The sequence below is a fragment of the Fonsecaea monophora genome, assembly GCF_001642475.1.
Source record: "Fonsecaea monophora strain CBS 269.37 chromosome Unknown Scaff2, whole genome shotgun sequence".
NCBI lineage: Eukaryota > Fungi > Ascomycota > Eurotiomycetes > Chaetothyriales > Herpotrichiellaceae > Fonsecaea > Fonsecaea monophora.
This window is the reverse complement of record NW_019173933.1, coordinates 81,326-101,900: the sequence shown is the minus strand read 5'-3', so window position 1 is coordinate 101,900 and position 20,575 is coordinate 81,326. Positions and strand designations below refer to the sequence as shown.

The following is a 20,575-nucleotide window of genomic DNA, read 5'->3' as shown; positions in this document are numbered from 1 at the left end:
CGGCTCGAACTCGACGGATCCGCAGGCTGACCGCATTCACTGGTCGCAGTCTCCAACTTGTCTGTGAACAATTTTTTCCCCGCAAATATTTATTTCTCACCAAAAGATTTCCACGTCCACAGTCCTGGGCGGTTTCCTACTCCCTCTAACGCTTCGCTCTTTTGTCATGGCGTCTGCATACAAATCAGCACTGCGATCAGGCGACGCTTCTGACTCCGATGAAAGTGGCTCAGTCTCATCCGCAGGAAGCAGCGCAACCCTGCGCGCTGAATCCTCGAGCGGAGAAGAAAGTGTCCCAAGCAAGAAAAATGTCAACGAACTCTCTCAACTGCCTCGCGAGATCCGGAATCGAGTTCTGATGCTCACTTCTCGTGGCGTCTCATACAGGTATGTTCCGGCAGCTCACGTTCTTCTATGGCTTGTCACTAACGTGCGTAGACACCGGCATCTTCTCAATGACCTTCATTCCTTGCTTCCTCACACTTACAAAGATACAAAACTCGATACAAAATCGTCCAACAACTACAACTCCGCCCTCAACGGCCTGGCTGATCTTCATTCCTGCAATTACGTCTTCTTCTTGGAAGCGCGGAAACATGGTCAAGACCTGTATCTATGGCTCGCGCGTGCGCCCAACGGACCCACGGTCAAATTCAGCGTTACCAATTTACACACAATGGCTGAGCTCGGCTTTGGAGGAAATTGCTTAAAAGGTGGGAGAGGCATCGTTGTCTTTGACAAGAGTTTCGATGAAGAGATCCCAGGCCAGGAGTATCGCTCGCTGTTACGGGAGATGTTTCGCGGTGTCTTCTGTGTTCCCCCAAAGGGTATCCGCGGCATGAAACCATTCGTTGACCGTGTCATTGGTATTTACGGGCTTGACGGAAAGATTTGGATTCGTGTGTATGAGATCCGTGAGTCCGCACCAGACAAGGCCGCCAAGGAGCGTGTCCAAGGAGATGACGTCTCTCTGGTTGAGATCGGGCCTCGTTTTGTCCTCACACCGGTCGTCATCCAGGAAGGCAGCTTTGGTGGTCCGGTCATATTCGAAAATAAACAATTCGTGAGCCCTAATGCTCTGCGGGCCGAGACGAGGATGCGCAGGGCCAACAGATACGCGAGTCGAAGAGGTGGTGCGGAAGAGCTGGCTGTCAAGAAGAAAACCCTGAGTCTGAATACAGGAGCGAAGAGAAAGAGATCTGCACTCGACAACGCGAAGCTGTTTGGCTGAGTGAGAGTTTTTGCGACTTTGGCAACATGCCGGCGACAAGATAAGCTCGCCTCAGACCCTCAGTACCTTCTCTGGCACCATCCCTCGCACCCTTGCAGAAGGACCAGATCGATGGGATGTGGATAATATGGACGGACTCAGCAACCTTATCACAGTACAGTCCCCATGTATCCGTGCTCAAAGCTCTCGAGACTGTCATGAATATTCCTGGCCATTTTTTAAAGCTCACGATGCGCCAAAAGCACTCTTCCGGTCGCCACAAGCTACCACAAAAATTCAAAATTGCTCTTCGTTTGGTGAGTCAAACTTCTGTCAGAAGTAAGCAATCACAAACAAGCACTCCTTGTCGCCCTTGGCCAATGGATTGTCGGGCGCTAGGGCCGTCGAGACTATGTGTGTCCCTCCTACAAGAGAACTCCCTTACTACTACACGACTAAACGGAAGAAGGCGACTCGGGAATTGATGTACGATCTCACAAGGGCTACCAGCCCAGGCAAAAATTGGCGCTGGTGATACCTTCTGGAAGCCATTCATTTTGGGTCCAGGGAGCGTGAGAAGCTGCCCACAAGATTATTGTCAGACATGAATTTCTCCATCAAGCCAAATGCGATGGTTTCCAAATGCAGATGATCCCTAAGAGCACGGATGGAGCCAGCGGCCTCAACAGACCGAGTGATACCTAGTTGCGCCTATCCAGCCTGACTAAGCCAGTTCTCCCACGACTGGATTCTGCCAAGCGACTTCATCGTTGAGTGCAGTTCCGAGGAGATTTTCTGTTGGAAGGACCATTTGCGGGCAGAGGTCGACGTGTATTCTGACACCTCGTTTGACCGAGTCAAGGTGTCGAATGTCCATGGATCGATCATCTTGACGTAGTGGTCAATTTGAGTTGTACCGACTCACTATTTGAGAAATGTCATTTCAATGGCACTTTATATTCCTTGGTAGTTTCTCTATCGAAGACTATCATCGCCTCTTGATTGATACCGACAAGTAAAGGTATTCGAGACCTCTTTAGATAAAGTACAACGATGTCAACCGGTGAATGAAGCATCCTTTAGTGTCTATGTGCTTGAACCCTACAGTAGCTTCGGTGCCCGCTAAATCCGCCCTTCTAGGCCGGAAGGTTTTGAAAATGGTGCAAAGAGGTTCGGAAATGCTTTATTACCATGACGTTAGTGAAGTCGGGCTCGGGTCAAGAGTTATGGGTGCTGGCGACCGGACGTCAACGGACCAAATCACGGAAATTGGGAATACTGAGGTAAGCGATTCCACAAACGGAGGGCTGGACTCGAGGATAGTAATCGAATCAGGAAAGCGGCTAGCCTGATTCGGCCATTGTCTCGAGTGGGGGCCACGCAGGTAAACCTGGGATACCTACATATGCCTATTGTTCAGTAAGTTTGACTAATTTGATGGAGTATTTCTGATGGTGCAGGTAGCTACCGTACGTACGCCATCGTTGACGCGTGATTGTTAAGCAAGTTTCCCCCGATGGCTCAATAATAGGCGAAGAAAGGGCACTGACAGCATCCATGTATATAACCATGGTGTTCCAGCATCCGGGAGTAAAACACATGCAATCTTCTTGATCGTCTGAAGAGAGGTCGTTTGAGCTCAAGCATAAATTATACAACTAACCCGAAACAAGCATCTTTGCGCTATTGCCTTTCCCTTTTCACCCCTGAGTAAGCTAGAGTGAAAGCGGCTAACGGGATGCCAATCAAGTCACCGTTGACGATCGTGCTAGGAACAGCCAATGTAAGAACACCAAGGGAGGGCTTGATCACATGCTCATCAAACATGACTAGGTTGGAGACAGCTCCCGGGACAAAACTGTCCGTTACGATGCACCGAATGAAGTGAACGCTTACCTCGATGCATTCTACGAGCGTGGCGGACGTCAAATTGATACTGCCCGTTCCTACTCGCCAGAGGCCCATGGCTCGTCAGAGGAGAGACTGGGCGCAGTCGAGGCGGGGACGCGATTCTCAATCGCCACCAAGGTGTTGTCCCTGGCACCGGGCAGCCACTCGAAGGAAAAGATCAAGGAAAACATCGACACGTCATTGTCATCGTTGAAGATACCCAAGATTGATATCGAATACCTGCACATGCCGGACAGGACCACACCTTTCGAGGAGGCGCTCGCGGCTGTCAACGAAGCATATACACAGGGGAAATTCGAACGCTTTGGTTTGTCCAACTACACAGCGGAGGAGGTGGACAAGATTGTCCAGATTTGCGAAGAAAAGGATTTCGTCAAGCCGAGCGTGTACCAGGGACAGTATAATCCCATCATCAGAAGCGGGGAGAAGGAACTCTTCCCGGTCTTGCGAAAGCACGGTATCGCCTTCTATGCTTGGAGGTGCGCTACTCCCTAACGGCCTACAGCCCCGAGATTTCCAGAGCTGATATTCAGAACAGTCCGGCAGCCGGTGGATTTTTCGCTGGAAATCACAAGCATGTTCAACCTGGCGCCCGATACGACTCTTCGGTAAGTTTCTTTGTTTGATGGCTATCACCGTAAATAGATTGCTGCATGGACCTGCTCCAACTGACCGGGTATTATAGACTTGGGCTGGTAAAGTCTACGCATCTGTGTATCTGAAACCCAACATCGAAGCCGCCACAGACCGTGCCATCGGACTTGTAGCCAAACACGGCATCAACGGCCACGCTGCAGCGTTGAGGTGGACCGTGTACCACAGCACGCTCAAAGAAGAGTTTAGGGATGCGGTGATCATTGCTGCCTCCAGCGTCGCTCAGCTAAATTCCAACATTGACATGATTGAGCAAGGGCCCCTGCCAGGTGAGGTTGTCGACGCCATGGAGACCCTGTATAAGGAGGTTGAGGGAACAGAGTTCCCCTACCATTTGTAGAGCCTTGTAAGTCAAAGTATTAGATAGCAAGCTATTCTGGTCAAAAAGACATGTTGTGACATCCAAGCATCACAGCATCTTCTACTGTAAATTAAAAGTACTGTGTGCCCACAAGTGAGGGGGAGAACGAAAGATGTTGTTTCCAAGGTCCAGCCTTGTCTTGACTCATCGGGCTCATCCTAGATCGTGACCGCCAAGCCCCAGACCGCTTTCTTGTTGTCGACTCCAACCTGCGTATAAACATCCTCCCTTACAACGTTCTGTTCCTCGATTCTTCTTTTTCCTCTCCTCACCCATCGAGCACGGAATGAGAACGCGTTATACTTCCATCTGACTTCGCCATGATGGAAGCGACGCAGGCTCGCCGCGCTCCACGACAGAGCGAGTTTGGGCGCTTTGATACCTCTCCTTCGCATGTGTACTCGCAGTTGAGACTTGTCTTGGATAACCCCAATGCCGGGGTCTCAATTTGTTGAGACCATCAGAGTGATAGCAGCAGCAGCACCACTGCTGCTCCTTGTATGCCCTAGTCCGCATATATACAGTTCGATTTCCACCAGACACTGTGTGTAACTCCCACCCTGCGGTCGTTCACAGAGCTTGTGCTGACAATCTAGACATAGAATCATGGCACTACAACACCTCGCCCCAGAACTTCTCGTCCGCATTTTCGAATCCCTCTCCTCCGTGTCCGATATTATCAGCCTGTCGCTGACCTGTCACTATTGCTACGACGTACTCTCCAAATCGCAAAAGCTGGCACTCTTCTTCACCACAATAGATGAAACAGACGGACCAGTCGAAGATATCATACAACTCTTGACCCAGAACAACAATCAAATGCTGCATATTCGGCGATGTCCGCCTCTATCTTTTGCCCTGCTCTCGCAAGTCACGGCTGTCGCTTGTGTGGCACGGCGCTACCTCGATCTGTTCCCCGGATTCAAGTGGCTGGAGGCGGAAAGCGTCAACCGCCGAGTTTTAGACCGCCGCGAAGCTCGTCGACTACGTCGAGCAGTCTATAGGCTATGGAGCTATGCCAAAGCATTTCACCAATTTCCTTATCGCACCACACGCACCGACGCAACAGCCACCGCCGAACGACTGCAGCTTCTGCGTACCTGGTCGAACGACGAACTCTTTGAGCTGGAGGATTTTCGCGGTTTGCTCGAACAATTGCTTGCCACTGAAATCTGTCCTACCGACGGAGAGGTGTATTCGCGGATTCCCGACGATGCACAAAAGTTCCATCTGTCGTTGCAGTATCCTTACCTTCGTCCCGTCTCATCCACTCCGCAGGCATACGACGATCTTTTCCACAGTTCCCGTAACTCTGATAGTGATTTGCACAAGCCGACTGTCCAGGAACTTCGGATCAGGCATATGCAAGGATGGGGTAGTGACCTGCAGAATTTCTATCTGATCCAGTCGTTCTTGAAATTCACACCGGCGCAGATCTTGTGGCTGTTCGACAATGCAGTGTGCCGCGCAGACGTGGAACGATTCATCGAGCAACAGACCCATGATCCGTGCTTCTTTGACAGTGGATCCATGTTTTTCCAAGACTGGGTCACAGTATTGCATACACGAGGTGTCGATGTGCAACAAGCACGCGAAGCCATCTGGCAGGAGAAGGCGGGGGTCGTGGTCACCGCAAGAGAGGGTGTAGACCGGACTGCTTGAGAGGACAACCAAGACGCAAAAATTGAGTTGTGCAATTCGCAATGTCGACCTCTGAAAGACCAGGGAAAAGAATGTCATATATCTCCAATACTACGAGAAGAATCAATTTGTTCGATCAGACAACAAGTCTTCAATGCTACAAAGTTCATATAAAGCTGGTATACGAGATTGACAGAGATCTTTCCAACCCGCCTCTCCGTATATTGACTAGCTCTGGCGTAATACATGGTCAACTCTCTGGCATCAATCGTCCCTCGGATCGTGAAATTTCCCAGTGAACACTTTTGTCATGGGGACAGCGTCATTCTTTGCACGTTGCCAGTGATGGCAATTGTGATCTAAAGCCTGGCTCGACCCGTTTGTTCTGGGGTCGAAAACTCAAACCCAGGATATCCGTCGCTGATTTCCTTGTCGCAGATGGCGAAATAGGGCGCAACGCCACCGAACCAGAACAACGGCCGCACCGTCTTGCCCTCGAGGTTCGCACCCACGTACCACGAGCGGGTTTCCTTTGCGCCCTCGGGTAGGACCGTGGCGTTGAAGACGGCTTCCACCTGCTCGGTCCAGTGCCTCGCCGAGTCCTCCTTCGTTTCGATGCGCTCGTAGCCATGCGACCGCATAAAGGAGAGCGTCTTGCCGATCCAGTCGACGGTGTTGTCGATGATGATTGGGATGTTCGCAAACGGTGCCTGGGGCCCGGACACCATGAACAGGTTGGGGAAGCCCGGCGTGGTGATACCGTAGGCGGTTGCCATGTCCTTGTTCAACTGCTCCGCGAGCTGCTGGTGCTGGCTGCCACGCAGGTCGATCTGCGCCAGCGTTCCAGTGATGGCGTCGAAGCCCACGGCGAAGATGATCATGTCGAATTCAAACTCCTTTGTGCCGGTGCGCAGGCCAGTTGGAGTGATCTCCTGGATCGGGTCGTTCTTGACATCAACCAGGTGAACATTGTCTCGATTGAAGGTCTCGTAGTAGAAGTGGCCAAGGGGAGGCCGCTTCGATAGAATAGTGTAATGCGGACACAGCAGCTCTGCGGTTTCTTTGTCCTTGACAATTGATCGAATCTTGTTGCGGACGAACTCGGCTGCCATTTCGTTACACTTGGGATCGGTCAGCATGTCGGCAAATGTCTCGAAGATGAATCGAAATCCACCAATTTCCCAGCCGTAATCCAGCACCCTCTGCATCTCGGCCTCGGTCGCCAGATCGGTGGACTTGAGCGTGGCGTCGACAAAGTCCATCCCGAAACTTTGTTTTCTGGCCCGGTTCACCACCGTTTCATATTCACGTCTCAGCGCGACCTGCTGATCCTGGGTAAGTGGATAATTGCGCGATGGGAGCACATAATTGGGCGTGCGTTGGAAGACCGTCAGAGATTTGGCGTTGTGCGCGACAATGGGAATGACCTGGACCGCGGTGGCGCCGGTGCCCACGACAGCCACACGTTTGCCCGTGAAGTCGACTTTGTGTTTCGGCCAGAGCCCCGTCTGGTACCATTCGCCTTTGAACGATTCGAGCCCGGGGAAAGGAGGCTTCAGTGGAGTGGCGAGAGGCCCCGTCGCGGTTACCAAGTAGGTGGAAGTGTATGTGTCGCCCTTTGATGTCGTGACCCTCCACACGTTCTTGGCCTCATCCCAATGAGCTGCCGTGACCTTTGTGTTGAATTCGATCTTCTTGCGCAGACCGAGATGGTCGGTGACTCGGTTGAGATAAACCTCCACCTCGGGCTGGGTGGGAAAGCGCTCCTTCCAGTCCCAGTCCAGGCCCAACTCTTCCAAGAAGGTGATGATATACACCCAGCTTTCGCTGTCCGTCCTGGCCCCGGGGTACCTGTTCCAGTACCATGTGCCGCCGACCCCAGATCCTGCTTCGAATGCTTTGGCGGACAGACCACGTTTGCCCAGTTCGTGAAGCATGCGGATGCCACCAAACCCTGCGCCGATGACCAGCACATCGTAGTCGACCCCCGCGTCACCTGTCGTCTCGGTGGCGTTCGTATTGGCCGCTGCCATGATTCTTGTTCTATAGTAGCAGAAAGATGTCTGGATGGAAGCGTCAAGAGTCAGGGTCAGTCTCCTGCGTATAATGGCAAAAAATAAGTGGAACAAGATATCTGACTCGTCTGGGAGCACCGAATTTATCTGCATCGTCTCAACAGCAGTCACAGCCGAGGATAAATACAGCCATTGCGGAGTAATCCCATGACCCGGGGCAGGGGGTGTCCTATTGCTCAGTGGTATAGCCTTGCCTCCATCCGGGGGGGGATACTCATGCTGCTCCACTTCCCCGCACTTCTCTCGCCGACTCCATCAGGACTAGTTGGTGTGAAAGGACCGTGCTGACAAACATTCCGCTCAGAACAGGGGCCAGACACGCCAGGTTACATGACAAAACATGATTCAGGCGAGGCAAGAGCAGGCTCGCCGGAATGACTTGGCGTGATAGGGCATCCCCCTCGCGGTAGGAGGGAAGCCGGAGGGAGGACAAGGACGCATGTTCCAAAGAACTCGGTAAAGAGAATGGTGGCCGGGTGCTCCAACCCCGCAACAACGGGTGTCTCGGTCTCCATCTGTCTTGGGGAGGGGCTCAGATAGAGAAGCTTCCGAGGGGGAAAGCATCTGGTGGCATCGCGTATCCTGACGGCTGACAAGTCTGGGTCTTTGGTGACTTGATAGAGATATGTCCGGTATGTCCGCTCCGAGCTTGGCGTAGATCAGCCTCTCATTCCTCTTGGCACAGGAATGCGCGATTCCGCCCCTCCTCTCGCTAGAAGGTCAGCGGAAGGAAGCAGTCAGCAACCATGTACAGGACGTATGCCTGACAGCAATAATTGGATGGTCAGTCTCACTGTGAACAGAGCTGAGTCATCGGCCACACCACTCGCAGGTGGTATGTACAGAAACGGTCACCGGGGCGGAAGCCTGACATCCACATCTGGCGGGTTGTATGCGCAGAAGACGACCTCGCCAGAGTGTGCTGAGCTGAGACGCAGACGCAACACTTCTTCTCACCTGCCTGACCTGACTTGTCGCAATCGACCGTTTCCATGGCACTGCCACCTCGAAAAGCAGACTGACTCGGAGGGCACGAACTCCTTACAGATCATCCATGGCCTCACGTGGCCCAGAGATCAGAGGGATCCATTCCAACCTTTAGTCGTGAGCGTGGCGAACGTCTGAAGGACCAAGCTCACCAGCAGTGGACCAAGCCCACATTCACCGAGCATGAGGTAAACCACGAGTCGCTATTGTGCAACATCAAAATTCGCAGCGCGGTTGCAATGGAAGAAATGTGCCTGAGATGGCTTGCACTCCTCCCAGGAATATCGTTGACCACGGCCGACGCTGGCAACATTGAAAGTTCGTTGGATCACAGCTCGGCATTTCGGTTCCTTTGCGGCTACGGGGATGTTGTGCTAACGTAAAACAACCATTGATCTCTACGGAGGACACTTCGAGCAGACCAATTCTGCCTCTGCAGTATCTTTGTATCATCCTGCGACATGTCACTCCCTGTGAAACGCGAAGAGTACGAATGGAAACCTTGAGAGGTAGTCTTCGATTACAGAACAGAGCAAAGAAATGCAACTGTCCCGTGTGACCCAACCACTTTAGCCCACCGACGAACCGTACGAATCATGATCACATTCAATCCATCGTCACCCAGGTCATGCGCAAGTATGAAAACGCCGAGCTCCTGATAATCACTGATGTTTGTACTGATATGTTTAACAGCACTTGTTGCCTTTGGCATCTGGAGCACCCGAAGGGGTCATGTCGATCTTCACACCGCCAGTTGGTGCCTGCGCTGCATCGCCACTGTCGAGGGCTTTACTCGAAACGATGCGGTAGATTTCTTCCCAAAAGTCAGCACCAGCGGTCAGAGCCTTGCTACCGGACCTCACCTGTCAGGATATTCTGGAACGCCAGTTCGACGTTGCTGGCATCCAGCGCAGAGGTCTCAATGAATGAGAGATTGTTTTCACCTGCGACCAGATCAGTGGAATGGACTTAGCCACGGAACCGAAAGGACACCCACTGGCAAATTGTTTGGCTTCTTCTGTAGGGACAGCCCGTAGGTGCCGTAGATCACTCTTATTCCCGACCAGCATTATGACAATGTTGGCGTCCGCATGATCCCGCAGCTCTTTCAACCATCTCGTAACATTGTCATAGGTTTGATGTTTGCTGATATCGTAGACGAGGAGGGCGCCGACTGCTCCTCGGTAGTAGGCAGACGTGATGGCACGATATCTCTCCTGTCCTGCGGTGTCCCAAATTTGTGCCTTGATGGTCTTTGTATCAACTTGGATGGATCTGGTTGCAAACTCGACCCCGATGGTGGATTTCGAGTCAAGGTTGAATTCGTTGCGAGTGAAACGACTCAGCAAGTTCGATTTACCGACGCCTGAGTCTCCGATCAGAACGACCTTGAAGAGAAAGTCGTACTCGTCGTTGGCCATGATCAGCGGTGTTTGGGGCGACCCGCGATCAGACACTACAAGATCAAGGGCTGTAATGGAAGACCCAGTCGTGTTCAGTACGTGATTGACGCACTGACAGGCGATTGAGACTCTTGTTATCGGCCTTGAATCCGACTGAAACTGGTGTTATTGAGGCCCACAAGGAAGTTGATGATGGGTTGGGAGGACAATCAACAGGGCGCAGCCTGGAACTTATCTTGGCACACACGTGATCAGGCATGGAATCTGACCACTTGCCATACACACTATCAACGGTACTAACGCTGCTTCACTGTGGTCCCAATCGTTCCTGGCTCCATCTCCGCTCGCCACTCTAGACTGACGCTGAAATGGTCATGAAAGCATCTGCTAATTTTCGCTGCCCAGGAAAACCCGTCATCGTGTTTTGCACAGGTCTCTGCTCGGAATTTCATAACTGACTTATAGTCCAAAATTCATATAAATTGACATACTGTCGCATTTCAGCGCCGCGGACGGTAGGTCAAGATGTCCGATGCCAGCGATGGTGTAACCACGACGGTTGAGGAGCCAGAGTACCTAGTCGAGAGGATTCTCTACCAGGACGACCGAACAGGCAAACCTCTATATCTCGTCAAATGGGAAGGGTATGGTGACGAGGAATGTACTTGGGAACCAGCCGAGCATTTTACGGACCAGAGAACCTTGGACGATTGGGAGCGCCAGCGCGCGGCTCAGGATTTCCTGGACGAAGAAGAGCTTGCAATGGTTCAAGCGCGAATGAAGGATTTTCAAGACGCAACAGCACGAAAGAAGCGACAGGAGGCACTGAGGCGTATGTCCAAGCGGACTTTATCCAGACGATCATCCAGTCGGACGCCAAAATCTGAGTCGCCAGAGTCTCCATCTTCAGCGAAAAGATCACGATCGTCTCATCCGAACCCCGCAGACCAACCAGGACGCAAGCGACCACGAGCATCTCGTTCGCCAACTGTCAAGGAAGAAGCTCCACAGGGCTCCGAAGTGGTAGATGCAACTCCTGCGCAGCGGCCACATCCACAAAATTCTACAGAGAAGGACGCAGCCTCCGCCCAGCCGACATCAAGCCAAAAAAAAGCAGCTATACCTCTAGCAACAACGGGCGACTTGAGAAGTCCCAATTCGCCGCCTTCTCCCCTGGCGCTGGCGCATGGCGACACTGTTCCACACCGAAGCTCCGACGCACACCGGACTGAAGCGTATGTTCAGATGAGTCCAGCAGCACCTAATAAGATAAAAACAATTGTCAACCCAACCCTCGGACCCCAACACAATAAGCAAGGAGGAGCAAATACAATGACTGTTAGGAAGAAGCAAGGCAATACCCATGCAACACCATTAGCTGCAAATGCGGAACACGGCAAGGCAGGGAAGAGGTTCAAAAGTATGAGACACATGCATAATTATACCAAAATGGCACGCCGAGAACGTACACCAGACGTCTCTAAGCTCGAACTCATAGAAGCTGATGCATGGCCCCTACCCGGACGAATTGAACCCTCATTGAAAATCCAAGACGATGCTCCAAGACATAAACGGGATAATTCGCCTCTTTTTCTTCCAGAGGACAATAACGTTGTGCTGCCCCAGGCCGAAGATCAGCAGACGAGAAAAGGGAATCCTACGGGCCCTAATCAATACCTGCCTAGCGGTCAATCACCACAGGCCATGGCAGCGTCACTTAGCAGTCCAACGGCACCCTCGACACCGCAGCATCCCCATGTGAATCAGGGCTCGTCGAGGCAGTCTCGAAAAGATATCCTGACTGAGACGCAACCTTCCAGTGTCAGGACCAAGTCACGCGGTTTGACACCGCCTGGGCCGTCAACGAACGCATTTGCAGAGAGACGGCCGTCGCCGTCACGGCCTCGCACAAATTGTGCAACCTCTTCTCAGGCGGTTAGGTCTGATACCCCGGTCAAGGCCCCAACATCCATTAGCATGTCAACGGTTCAGCGACAATCCCAGGATGTTTCTTACAACCATGGTCCTCCCAAAGAGCCCATGACTTCCAACCTTGGCCGAATGCCCTCAAGTGGCACAGATCACGGAACGATGTCCGAACTTAAGATATCCCTTCGTTTTGGGGGGCGCGTCGTGGGTATTGTGAGTTTGGTTGGGATGCCGGGGTGGTTGATTAACAAACTTCACAAACTTCGGGGTGTCGCAAGAGACTGGCAGGAACACTTATTGACCATGGAGTTCAAGAACAAGTTCGTTATGGAGGCAAAAGGTTTTTCTGACTTCTCTACAAGGGTATGTAAGTTACTTTATCATTGAACTGTTCCCCATACTAACACTCGAAGCTGCAATGGAAACAACATGGGACGTTCTCGATCCGGGGTGATGGTGCGAAACAACGAGATATAGAACAGCTAGGCAAGCACTTGAAGGACAACGACTTGGTTGCCGTCTGGGAATATCCTACACCTGGGGATACCCTTATCCTGATTATGTACTCGAGTCCACCTCCTAGATGGGCAGGTATTGATGAAGGGCCCGTCGGCAAGTCTGCATTCTCTCTGAACGTTGTTGTGCGAAATAAGCTAGCTGGGTTCTCTATGGAGACCGGTTCAGCAAGGACCGAGTATGTCCCACACTTGAATGCCGAACGAGATACAAATTTACCAATAGACAAGCCCAAATCCTCACAGCCTGCACTTCGACTCGCCACAAGAGAGAATGCAGGAGTGGACACACAGACGCCAGCGGAACAGGTCGTAACAACAACAACACCGATGACAACGCCGGCAAAGGAGCACACAGGTTTAGTGGATTCTTATATACAGAGCCCAGTCAAAGCTCCAACGCCAGCTCCAACGCCAGCACCGAAATCAGCAACACCATCGCGAAGGGAAGGTGAAAGTCCCACGCAAGACACATCTGTACATCCGGAAGAAAACGCTCTCATCAAACCCGCACCAGGGCGACTGTCGTTTCAAGCGGATTTTGCACAGTTGTTTGGCGACGTTAACGTGAAGAAATCTGGGCGCAAAGCACGGGTAATGATCTGCTTTGGGGAATCGAACCCGGTCGAAGCCGAAGCTGTCAAGCAATGGCTACAGCAACATTTGAATCCGCGTCGGATTTTCATTGACACAGCGAAGGACGACTGGGAGGACTTTCGGGATGGCCTTTCCGACGAGATTGCCGCTATACTATTCCACGAGCGGCACAGAGCATATTGCGATCTTTTCGAGTTCTTCAAAGTCCTCCGATGTCAATATGTTTTCTGTCATGAGCTCTTGTTCTCGTCCCCGTTGCCAGGTCTCCAACTGGAAAACCCCGAAGCCAAACAGCGAAGTCCTCTGAGGAGGCTCTTCCCACGAGGAACAGCCTTGTGTATCACGGAAGACGCCTTGATCTGCCATCCGGAAGAGGTGACGTGGATAATGCGCTGGTTCGAAGAGCAATCAGGGAACAGACCGTTAAGTTGGAGGCTCGGCTTACCCCCAGACATTTCTGGCTGGCTCTTGCGGAGGAGAAACGAATCCCCTGGGCTTGAACCGAAGTAGTTGATTTCCCTCTTACAAACCATTCGCGGGGCTGACCTTCTCTAGGTATGATGGCATCATTGGATCCGTAAATCGACTAAACTTGCGATCCTCGCACGCCTCATGGAACAGCCAGATTCCCAACCCTGATGAATTTACTCATTCTCAACCCTGGGACCGGAGTTCCGAACTCATCCAGTCACCGTCGGCATTACCCGCCCATGGGACTTGGAACGACGCTGAGTTCGATAAAGAGTCCTTGAAGGCGCGGGACAAGCTGCTACTAGAATGGTTTGTCGCGTGGGCAGCAGGGAACTCCCATAACCATCGTCACTTCATATATCTGGATTCGACGCCTCGCAACAACAAAACAGAAAATCGTTCGTGGCACATTGACTTCCGAGACATTAAATCGTTTGTCATGGAAGAAAGGAGGCGCTTGCACGAAGAGGAGGAAAAGAAGAAGAAGAAGAAGCGAGAAGAAGAGAGGTTGCGAGAGAGCGAGAAGAGACAGGCTTCGGTTTCCCTCTGAATCCCAAGGTTTCCGTGGGAGGAGCCGGGCCTATCATCCCTTGCTCCAACAGGTATTTGCCATGAATGCTTCCTTGCATCCGATGCCATATCCTTGCCAGCCAGAGAGCTGTGTCATCCTGGGACTTGGGATGAGAGCAAGGTAATGAAGACATCGGTCACAAAAGACGTCCTGGGTTGTCCGTCATATTTATTTTCTCGCAGGGTCAATCTTGTATACTAGCAGCGATCAATCTACTTTGTGATTTGGGGGCAAGCAGCCACACGACCTTTGCAATGCCATGTACTTTTATGGCGCACCCAGCGGCAAAAGACTCAAAAAGCATTGGATTCTCAGGTGGGGATTATGAAGTTACGTCTTTTTTCTAATTCAATGACATTAACGGCCGTCCAAAATCTGGGTTTTCTGTTCGGTTTCGGATACCACATCCAATTATCGTAGATTTCCTGTGACTTCCCTCTCCTTTTTTGGTATATTGTGGTCCTCCGGCTTAGAGATACCTATTCCCAGCTGTCTGTTAGCTAGCTACACAAGAGAAAGGAGAAGTCATGCAGATAGTAAAATGATTTCAGCGTCAGACACGTTGATGCTATGTATCTTCGAGCTGATACTGAGAATTTCTCGCAATCAGCGACTTATAGTAGTCCACCAAGACCTCTGGTTTCGGTACGATGCGCCACTCCATTCTGGTGAGAAACTCCAGTTCGAGCAGCGCAAGTTCCTTCATACTCACACCTCCCACCCGGGCATATGTCTTGTTAGTCCAGAAAGAGTCGCTCAGGCCTTTGCTCGCGACCGTGGCGCTCGTGATGAGGAATCGATGCACGGTGAGGGAACTGATGGTGAAAGCCGGATAAAGCGCACATAGACGGTCGATATAGTAGACGACGCTCAGCAATATAGGAGGAGATAAAGTAGCGTGAGTGGTCAAGCGTTGGAGATAGTCCAAAACTGAGATGCCCGGAGGGGCTCGTGAGTGAAATCGGGTGAGCTGGCCTTCTCGTAGCGGAATTGCGTCGTTGTAGCGGATGAGCTCCATGAGCATTGAGGATATTAACACCACCAAATCCCGCGTGTTACAAGTCTCATATCGTAGTGGCATGATTCGCACAGGTGGGTCATCCGAACGTGCCTTTTTCACTGGAGATTGTTGTGCGCTCTGCGTCTCTTCTGACTCGGGTCCGTTTGCGTGGATTTCAGGTTCAGGAGGGGGTTCAGCGGCCACCCTCTTGGTCTGGCCTGAATTTGTACCGCTCTCCGACTTGGGGAGATTCACAGCTGCGCCATCACGTCTCTTCGCGGCTGAGGGGAGGGGAGCTGTCTTGGGTGGTTGGTCCTCGCCTTCGGATAATTGCAGGCCTGCAATGGTACTGGTTGGGGTCTTTTCAGCCTTCTGTTCGTTTGGAGGTGAGTATTGTGTAGCGGCATCAACCATCTTCACGCGGGGCTGAGGCCGAGGGGAGTATTTGTAGCGATCGAGAGACCGCGTGCTGGGTATCCTGCGGGGCTTCGGAAAGTCCAGATCGTAGGAGGGAGGGCGTTTTCGGGTGGTATTGGCCTGTTCGACGGTGGCAGTTCGAGGGTGGACAGGCTTGATCATCGAGTGATCATGCTGTGATCGACTCGAGGAGGAGTAGACACTAACACCCGAGTCGCGGGCGGTTGTCGGTGGGAGATTAGGGGATGGGGATGTTGCTAGCATATTCAAAGAAGCTCAACATCGGAAGGGGAGCCCGTCGCTGCGAGCCGTTGTTCATGTGCGTATAATGTATCGCATGGGTTAGCCACCAGAAGTCAGTCAAGAGTGCGGCGGGGGCGAGGGTGCCGAGAGCAGAGGAGGCTGCGAGAAACAATGGGCGTTGGAATCGAGAGTCTGGGAGCGCATGAGGTCAAGGTAGAAAACTTCTAAATAATCATATAGCTTGAGAATAAGTCTATTTCGGGGTGGAAGAGGACGAAGAATGTTGCGGGCGAAGTGCATGTGTGGGAATTAATATAACAAAACTGTATCTGAGACTATGGGCAAATGGGGGGATCAGCTCATGGAATGATGGGAACCCAGCAAGAGATCGGCGTTGGCACGAGGCGACGCCAAAGAAGCGCATTTGTCCAGATTTTCCCAGCCCGACAAACCTTTCGGGGCACTTCGCTAGGCACTGACTAGGGTGCTAGGGCACCAGGGCCTGCTTGGAGGGCTAGTGGCCTGTACCAATGATGGGTGCAGTTCATTTGCGTAAAATTGGGCCCGTCTGACCGAGGCTCGCCTTTCGTGCCGCTATAGCCCTTGAAGCCTCTGCAGCTAGGCCACCCAGTCAGACTGAGGTTTTTTCCCTCCCTCCTTGCAAAGTCGAAGGATGTGCACCAACACATCCGATCCGGAATATTAAACCGTTGAGATTCTATTGTGTCAGTGGGTGTCAGGGAGATCACTTTTCCTTCTCGCCATCCTCGGACTGGCCAGAGTATAAGTCGGTCCTGGTCGCCAATTACCTCCTCAGCCATTCTCCGCTTCCAGGAAACCTCATCCGATCCAAACGATTTCTGCCACACCGTCCCCCACACATTCGCCCCCAACCTTACGACAACACCTGTCCCGTCAGAAGTTGTTGCTCGCGTGGCTGATTGCAAGTATACCGAGTCCTCAGCAGCTGACGGCCCTGTTGTTCATGTCCTTCATCTCCATCGCATGGCATCGCTCGGGCTTGCAAGATCTGCGTTGCAGGATCTCGCTGCTGCAGACCAGTCTTCAGCCCAGTTGCAAGCCTTGAAAAGAATCAAATATGACCTGACGGGGCACGTCTCGCGCAAGGTCGAATACATCCAGAATGGCCTCATTCCCCAGCTCGCGAAGATTTTGGCCGATGCAGCTGCTCAGCTGGCCACTCTGAACGCAGGCGACGCACATCCCGAAGAGGTGGAGTTGGTGACTACCCAGGCTGCCCAGATCCTTTGTGTCATTGCCCACGGTCAGAGCGCCCTATCTTTCGCCTGCCTTATGCAATACTAATCCTGCTGAACAACAGAGGGACCCTCTTTTGTACAACCATTGCTTGAAACCGATGTCTTGCAAAGACTGGTGTCATTCCTTTCTCGACGACTCGCCCCAAGAACCCTTCTTGCGATCCTCAAGTGTCTGAATGCCGTCGCTGATAACCTGCCTCCCGCGTCCCTGGGTAATTGGCCGCAAAGTTCGAAACTTGCCGATCTACTGTATTCAAAGAGATATATACAATGCTTTGGAAACATAATTGGAGGTGCCAGTCTCACCCTGACATCTCAACAGGCCTGTGATGCTGTTCTGGCTCTTCTGTGTAAGACCTTGACGCTCGAGGCGCAGAAACGTGCGTTGAGCGAAACTGGTGTATTGACCTTGCTTTCGTCCCGGTTGGCATCGTTTGTGGTCGCAGAAGGGCTCGTTCCACCTCGCTTAGAGCTTTTCGATGTCGATGGTAGTATTCCGACTGGTCTCCCCGAGCCAGCGCCACCGACTGCACACCTTTCCCCGGTTTTGGAGGCGCTATGTGTGTTGATAGAGGGCTCCAAAGCACGGACGAAGGCTTTCTTGACAGATCCTACTATGAGGACTGTGCTCCCCGACCTTAGGGACGACTTCTCACCCTCGGATATTCGACGCGCGCCATGGGGAGCCAGCTATTTTTCTGGCGCTGCAGTCCCGCGCTCACGCTTACATGGGCCTTTCGATTCCCTTCTCCCGGTGGCACCAATATCTGAAAAGACCAACGCTGCTCAGCCCGGCTTCCCTCCACTAAGCTCGGTCACGGCTATGCCCAAGCGCCGACCATCCTTTCTCCCAACGACGACGGGGGTGCCAAGCCTGAATCTGACTCAAGACACTGTCGAGGATGTTGATGAGAGCGCGATCGTCTCGTGGCTGTTATATATCGTACGAGAGTCGCGTGGAAGACGCCGTCTTCTAGCCGCGAGATTACTCGTCAATCTTCACAGCCTTCACTTCGTTAAAAAGGACCGTGGTTCATCTTTTTCGTCCTTGTTGGTTCCGCTCATAACGCGGATGCTGGACCCAGATCTGGCGCAATTTGACGCATCGTATCAACCCAGCAGGATGCAGCTATGTTCTGGCATGCATTGCACACAAGCCGTCCCTGCAGTACTAGCTGCGCTTATCATGGACGATCCCGAGATGCAGAAAGTGGCTGTCGAAGGCAAAGCCATTGTCAATCTGTCCATTGGTCTGAAATCAAGCTTTGAAGGCCCGGCGACTCGCAAATTATCGCCCTGGCGTCCACACAGATTGAACAAGGTGGAGATTGAAACAGTAACGCTAGGTAGAAGCATTGGTCCTGGTGGGCCAACATGGGCAGCCAGAAAGGAGATGCAATATCGAGAAGGATGTCTGAAAGCGCTGGCAGCTCTTGCACCATTCGAGGAGGACTACCGCGAACGAATTTGCAATGAGGGTGTTTTGCCATATATCATTCAGGCCTTGGAGCCTTATGAGGCGCAAGTTGGGGCAAACCAGGAGATCGAGATGACAGGAAACTCTGCGTCCGTGATATTGGCGGCATGCGCAGCTGTAAGAGCTTTGGGAAGATCGGTTCGGGCACTACGCACGAAGCTCATCGAGGCAGAGGTTGCCAAACCGATTCTGAAGCTGATGAATTCGACGAATCCAGAGCTGAGGATTGCGGCCACCAAGGTTCTGACCAACTTAGCTATGGACTTCAGTGCGGTCAAAGAGAGCGTTGGGGAATCAACAGTGGTGAAGAAGTTGTGCGAGCAGGCCCATTCGGCCAGTGTTCGGCTTCGGCATGAATCACTATGGGCACTCAAACAGCTTGTGCTCAACGCCAGCAAGAAGCTCAAGCAGGAAGTCGTGGACGAGTTGGGATGTAGCTGGATCAAGCTTCTAATCAAGACGGACCCCATCGATATACCGGAGGGCGAGGTGATTGGACTTGTGGAGAGAGACTACCCTCAGATCACCACATACAGACGTTCTGGTGCCTCAGCAGACAATCCCCAAGACATTGTCATGGGCGAGGATCCAACGCAGGATGGCGAGAACGAGGAAGACACAAGCGGAGTTTCCGAGACGACAGCCGAGCATACGGGTGGATTTGACACCAAGCACAGCGTGGACGATGACATTCAGATTCAAGCACAACTACTAGATCTCCTTCGAAACCTTTTCTGTGGCGAGAATGCTTCCGACCTGGTTAGATATGTCATAGATGAAATGGGACAGGACGACTTTTTCCGGATAATGCTCGATCGATTACGGCCACGGACACTAGCTGGACCTACGCGGAAGGAGAACTACACGACACCACCACCCAACACGATTGTCGTCAAGGTTTTATTTGTCTTGGTACATATCGCTGCCTGCGACCCAAAGTGGCGGAATGTGATAGCCTCACAACACGCGCTGCTCAAGCAGATCCTGACCTTCTGCAACCACGCAGACCGAGAGATCCGGTCAACTTGCTGTTGGATCGCCATCAACTTGACGTACGAGGACGACGCCAACGATCGAGCGGGGTGCAGGCACCGAGCTATCGAGTTGCAAAAGGTCGGCTTCGTCTCACACCTGAGAAAGATGGAGACGGACCTTGACCTGGACGTGCGAGAGCGGGCAAAGACGGCGCTGCATCTGATGACGAACCTGAAGTTGCTAGCATAGAACAGACGTCGTCTTTGGCGGTAGATATCCAAAGGGGCACTTTGTAGCAATATGAACAAGACATTTTGTTTGGGCGATCTGCATAAACTTCTCAACACTATATCCATATAGCTCTTTTGATTCTGTACAGGGAGTACACGACAGATCTGCGTCTATATTCTAGCTCGGTTTTGGATATAGAGCCAGCTGATCAAGACTGTCTGTGTTCAAAGCCAAGGGTCGTCCCACAACCTAGTGCTCGCAGATCTCCCGCCGAGCGCAAAGTTTGAACAGTAAGTGCGCAAGATACCCACTCACAGTCGGACGGTACTTTCTCCAGGCTGTCGATGCTGGTTTCAGTGGAGCCACAGCATGGCTGGGCCCCTTGCGATGGACATCCGTGTTGCCTACGGAGAGCACAACCCACACTCAATGCGCCTTTGGACGCACAGAGTGGGCTTCGCGTCTGGGTAGACATGGCTCCGGTGGTTGAGCGTAGCTGGGACGGTTGTTGTGTCCGCGATCCGACATGATCCTACGTCAGCTTCGTATCGGTCGTGGCCGGAGTGGTCGCCGTGAAGGGCGGTTCGTGTGACAACAATGTGTCTTGTTCTATAGCTGAGACTGTGC

General features: G+C 52.3%; 8 protein-coding genes across 8 annotated transcripts; 5 read left to right on the top strand and 3 right to left on the bottom strand.

Annotated features, from left to right (window-relative positions):
* Positions 1 to 166: 166 nt before the first annotated feature.
* AYO21_00419 (hypothetical protein) lies at positions 167 to 1,231 on the top strand (the record flags this gene model as incomplete). Its single annotated transcript, XM_022650409.1, has 2 exons — positions 167 to 387; positions 439 to 1,231. The coding sequence occupies 2 exons, from the start codon at positions 167 to 169 to the stop codon at positions 1,229 to 1,231; spliced, it is 1,014 nt and encodes a 337-aa protein (XP_022517023.1).
* A 1,717-nt stretch (positions 1,232 to 2,948) lies between these two features.
* AYO21_00418 (hypothetical protein) lies at positions 2,949 to 4,115 on the top strand (the record flags this gene model as incomplete). Its single annotated transcript, XM_022650408.1, has 4 exons — positions 2,949 to 2,993; positions 3,044 to 3,600; positions 3,660 to 3,729; positions 3,807 to 4,115. 4 exons carry the CDS (start codon positions 2,949 to 2,951, stop codon positions 4,113 to 4,115), a joined length of 981 nt encoding a protein of 326 aa, XP_022517022.1.
* Positions 4,116 to 4,742: 627 nt separating this feature from the next.
* Positions 4,743 to 5,798, top strand: AYO21_00417 (hypothetical protein; the record flags this gene model as incomplete). The annotated part of the gene is made up of 1 exon (XM_022650407.1): positions 4,743 to 5,798. One exon carries the CDS (start codon positions 4,743 to 4,745, stop codon positions 5,796 to 5,798), a length of 1,056 nt encoding a protein of 351 aa, XP_022517021.1.
* A 338-nt stretch (positions 5,799 to 6,136) lies between these two features.
* AYO21_00416 (hypothetical protein) lies at positions 6,137 to 7,810 on the bottom strand (the record flags this gene model as incomplete). The annotated part of the gene is made up of 1 exon (XM_022650406.1): positions 6,137 to 7,810. The coding sequence occupies one exon, from the start codon at positions 7,808 to 7,810 to the stop codon at positions 6,137 to 6,139; it is 1,674 nt and encodes a 557-aa protein (XP_022517020.1).
* Positions 7,811 to 9,525: 1,715 nt separating this feature from the next.
* Positions 9,526 to 10,260, bottom strand: AYO21_00415 (hypothetical protein; the record flags this gene model as incomplete). The annotated part of the gene is made up of 3 exons (XM_022650405.1): positions 9,526 to 9,653; positions 9,703 to 9,783; positions 9,837 to 10,260. 3 exons carry the CDS (start codon positions 10,258 to 10,260, stop codon positions 9,526 to 9,528), a joined length of 633 nt encoding a protein of 210 aa, XP_022517019.1.
* A 507-nt stretch (positions 10,261 to 10,767) lies between these two features.
* Positions 10,768 to 14,304, top strand: AYO21_00414 (hypothetical protein; the record flags this gene model as incomplete). Its single annotated transcript, XM_022650404.1, has 3 exons — positions 10,768 to 12,534; positions 12,585 to 13,789; positions 13,839 to 14,304. The coding sequence occupies 3 exons, from the start codon at positions 10,768 to 10,770 to the stop codon at positions 14,302 to 14,304; spliced, it is 3,438 nt and encodes a 1,145-aa protein (XP_022517018.1).
* Positions 14,305 to 14,893: 589 nt separating this feature from the next.
* On the bottom strand, positions 14,894 to 16,006 carry AYO21_00413 (hypothetical protein; the record flags this gene model as incomplete). The annotated part of the gene is made up of 1 exon (XM_022650403.1): positions 14,894 to 16,006. One exon carries the CDS (start codon positions 16,004 to 16,006, stop codon positions 14,894 to 14,896), a length of 1,113 nt encoding a protein of 370 aa, XP_022517017.1.
* A 984-nt stretch (positions 16,007 to 16,990) lies between these two features.
* AYO21_00412 (hypothetical protein) lies at positions 16,991 to 19,966 on the top strand (the record flags this gene model as incomplete). The annotated part of the gene is made up of 2 exons (XM_022650402.1): positions 16,991 to 17,270; positions 17,328 to 19,966. The coding sequence occupies 2 exons, from the start codon at positions 16,991 to 16,993 to the stop codon at positions 19,964 to 19,966; spliced, it is 2,919 nt and encodes a 972-aa protein (XP_022517016.1).
* Positions 19,967 to 20,575: the final 609 nt, after the last annotated feature.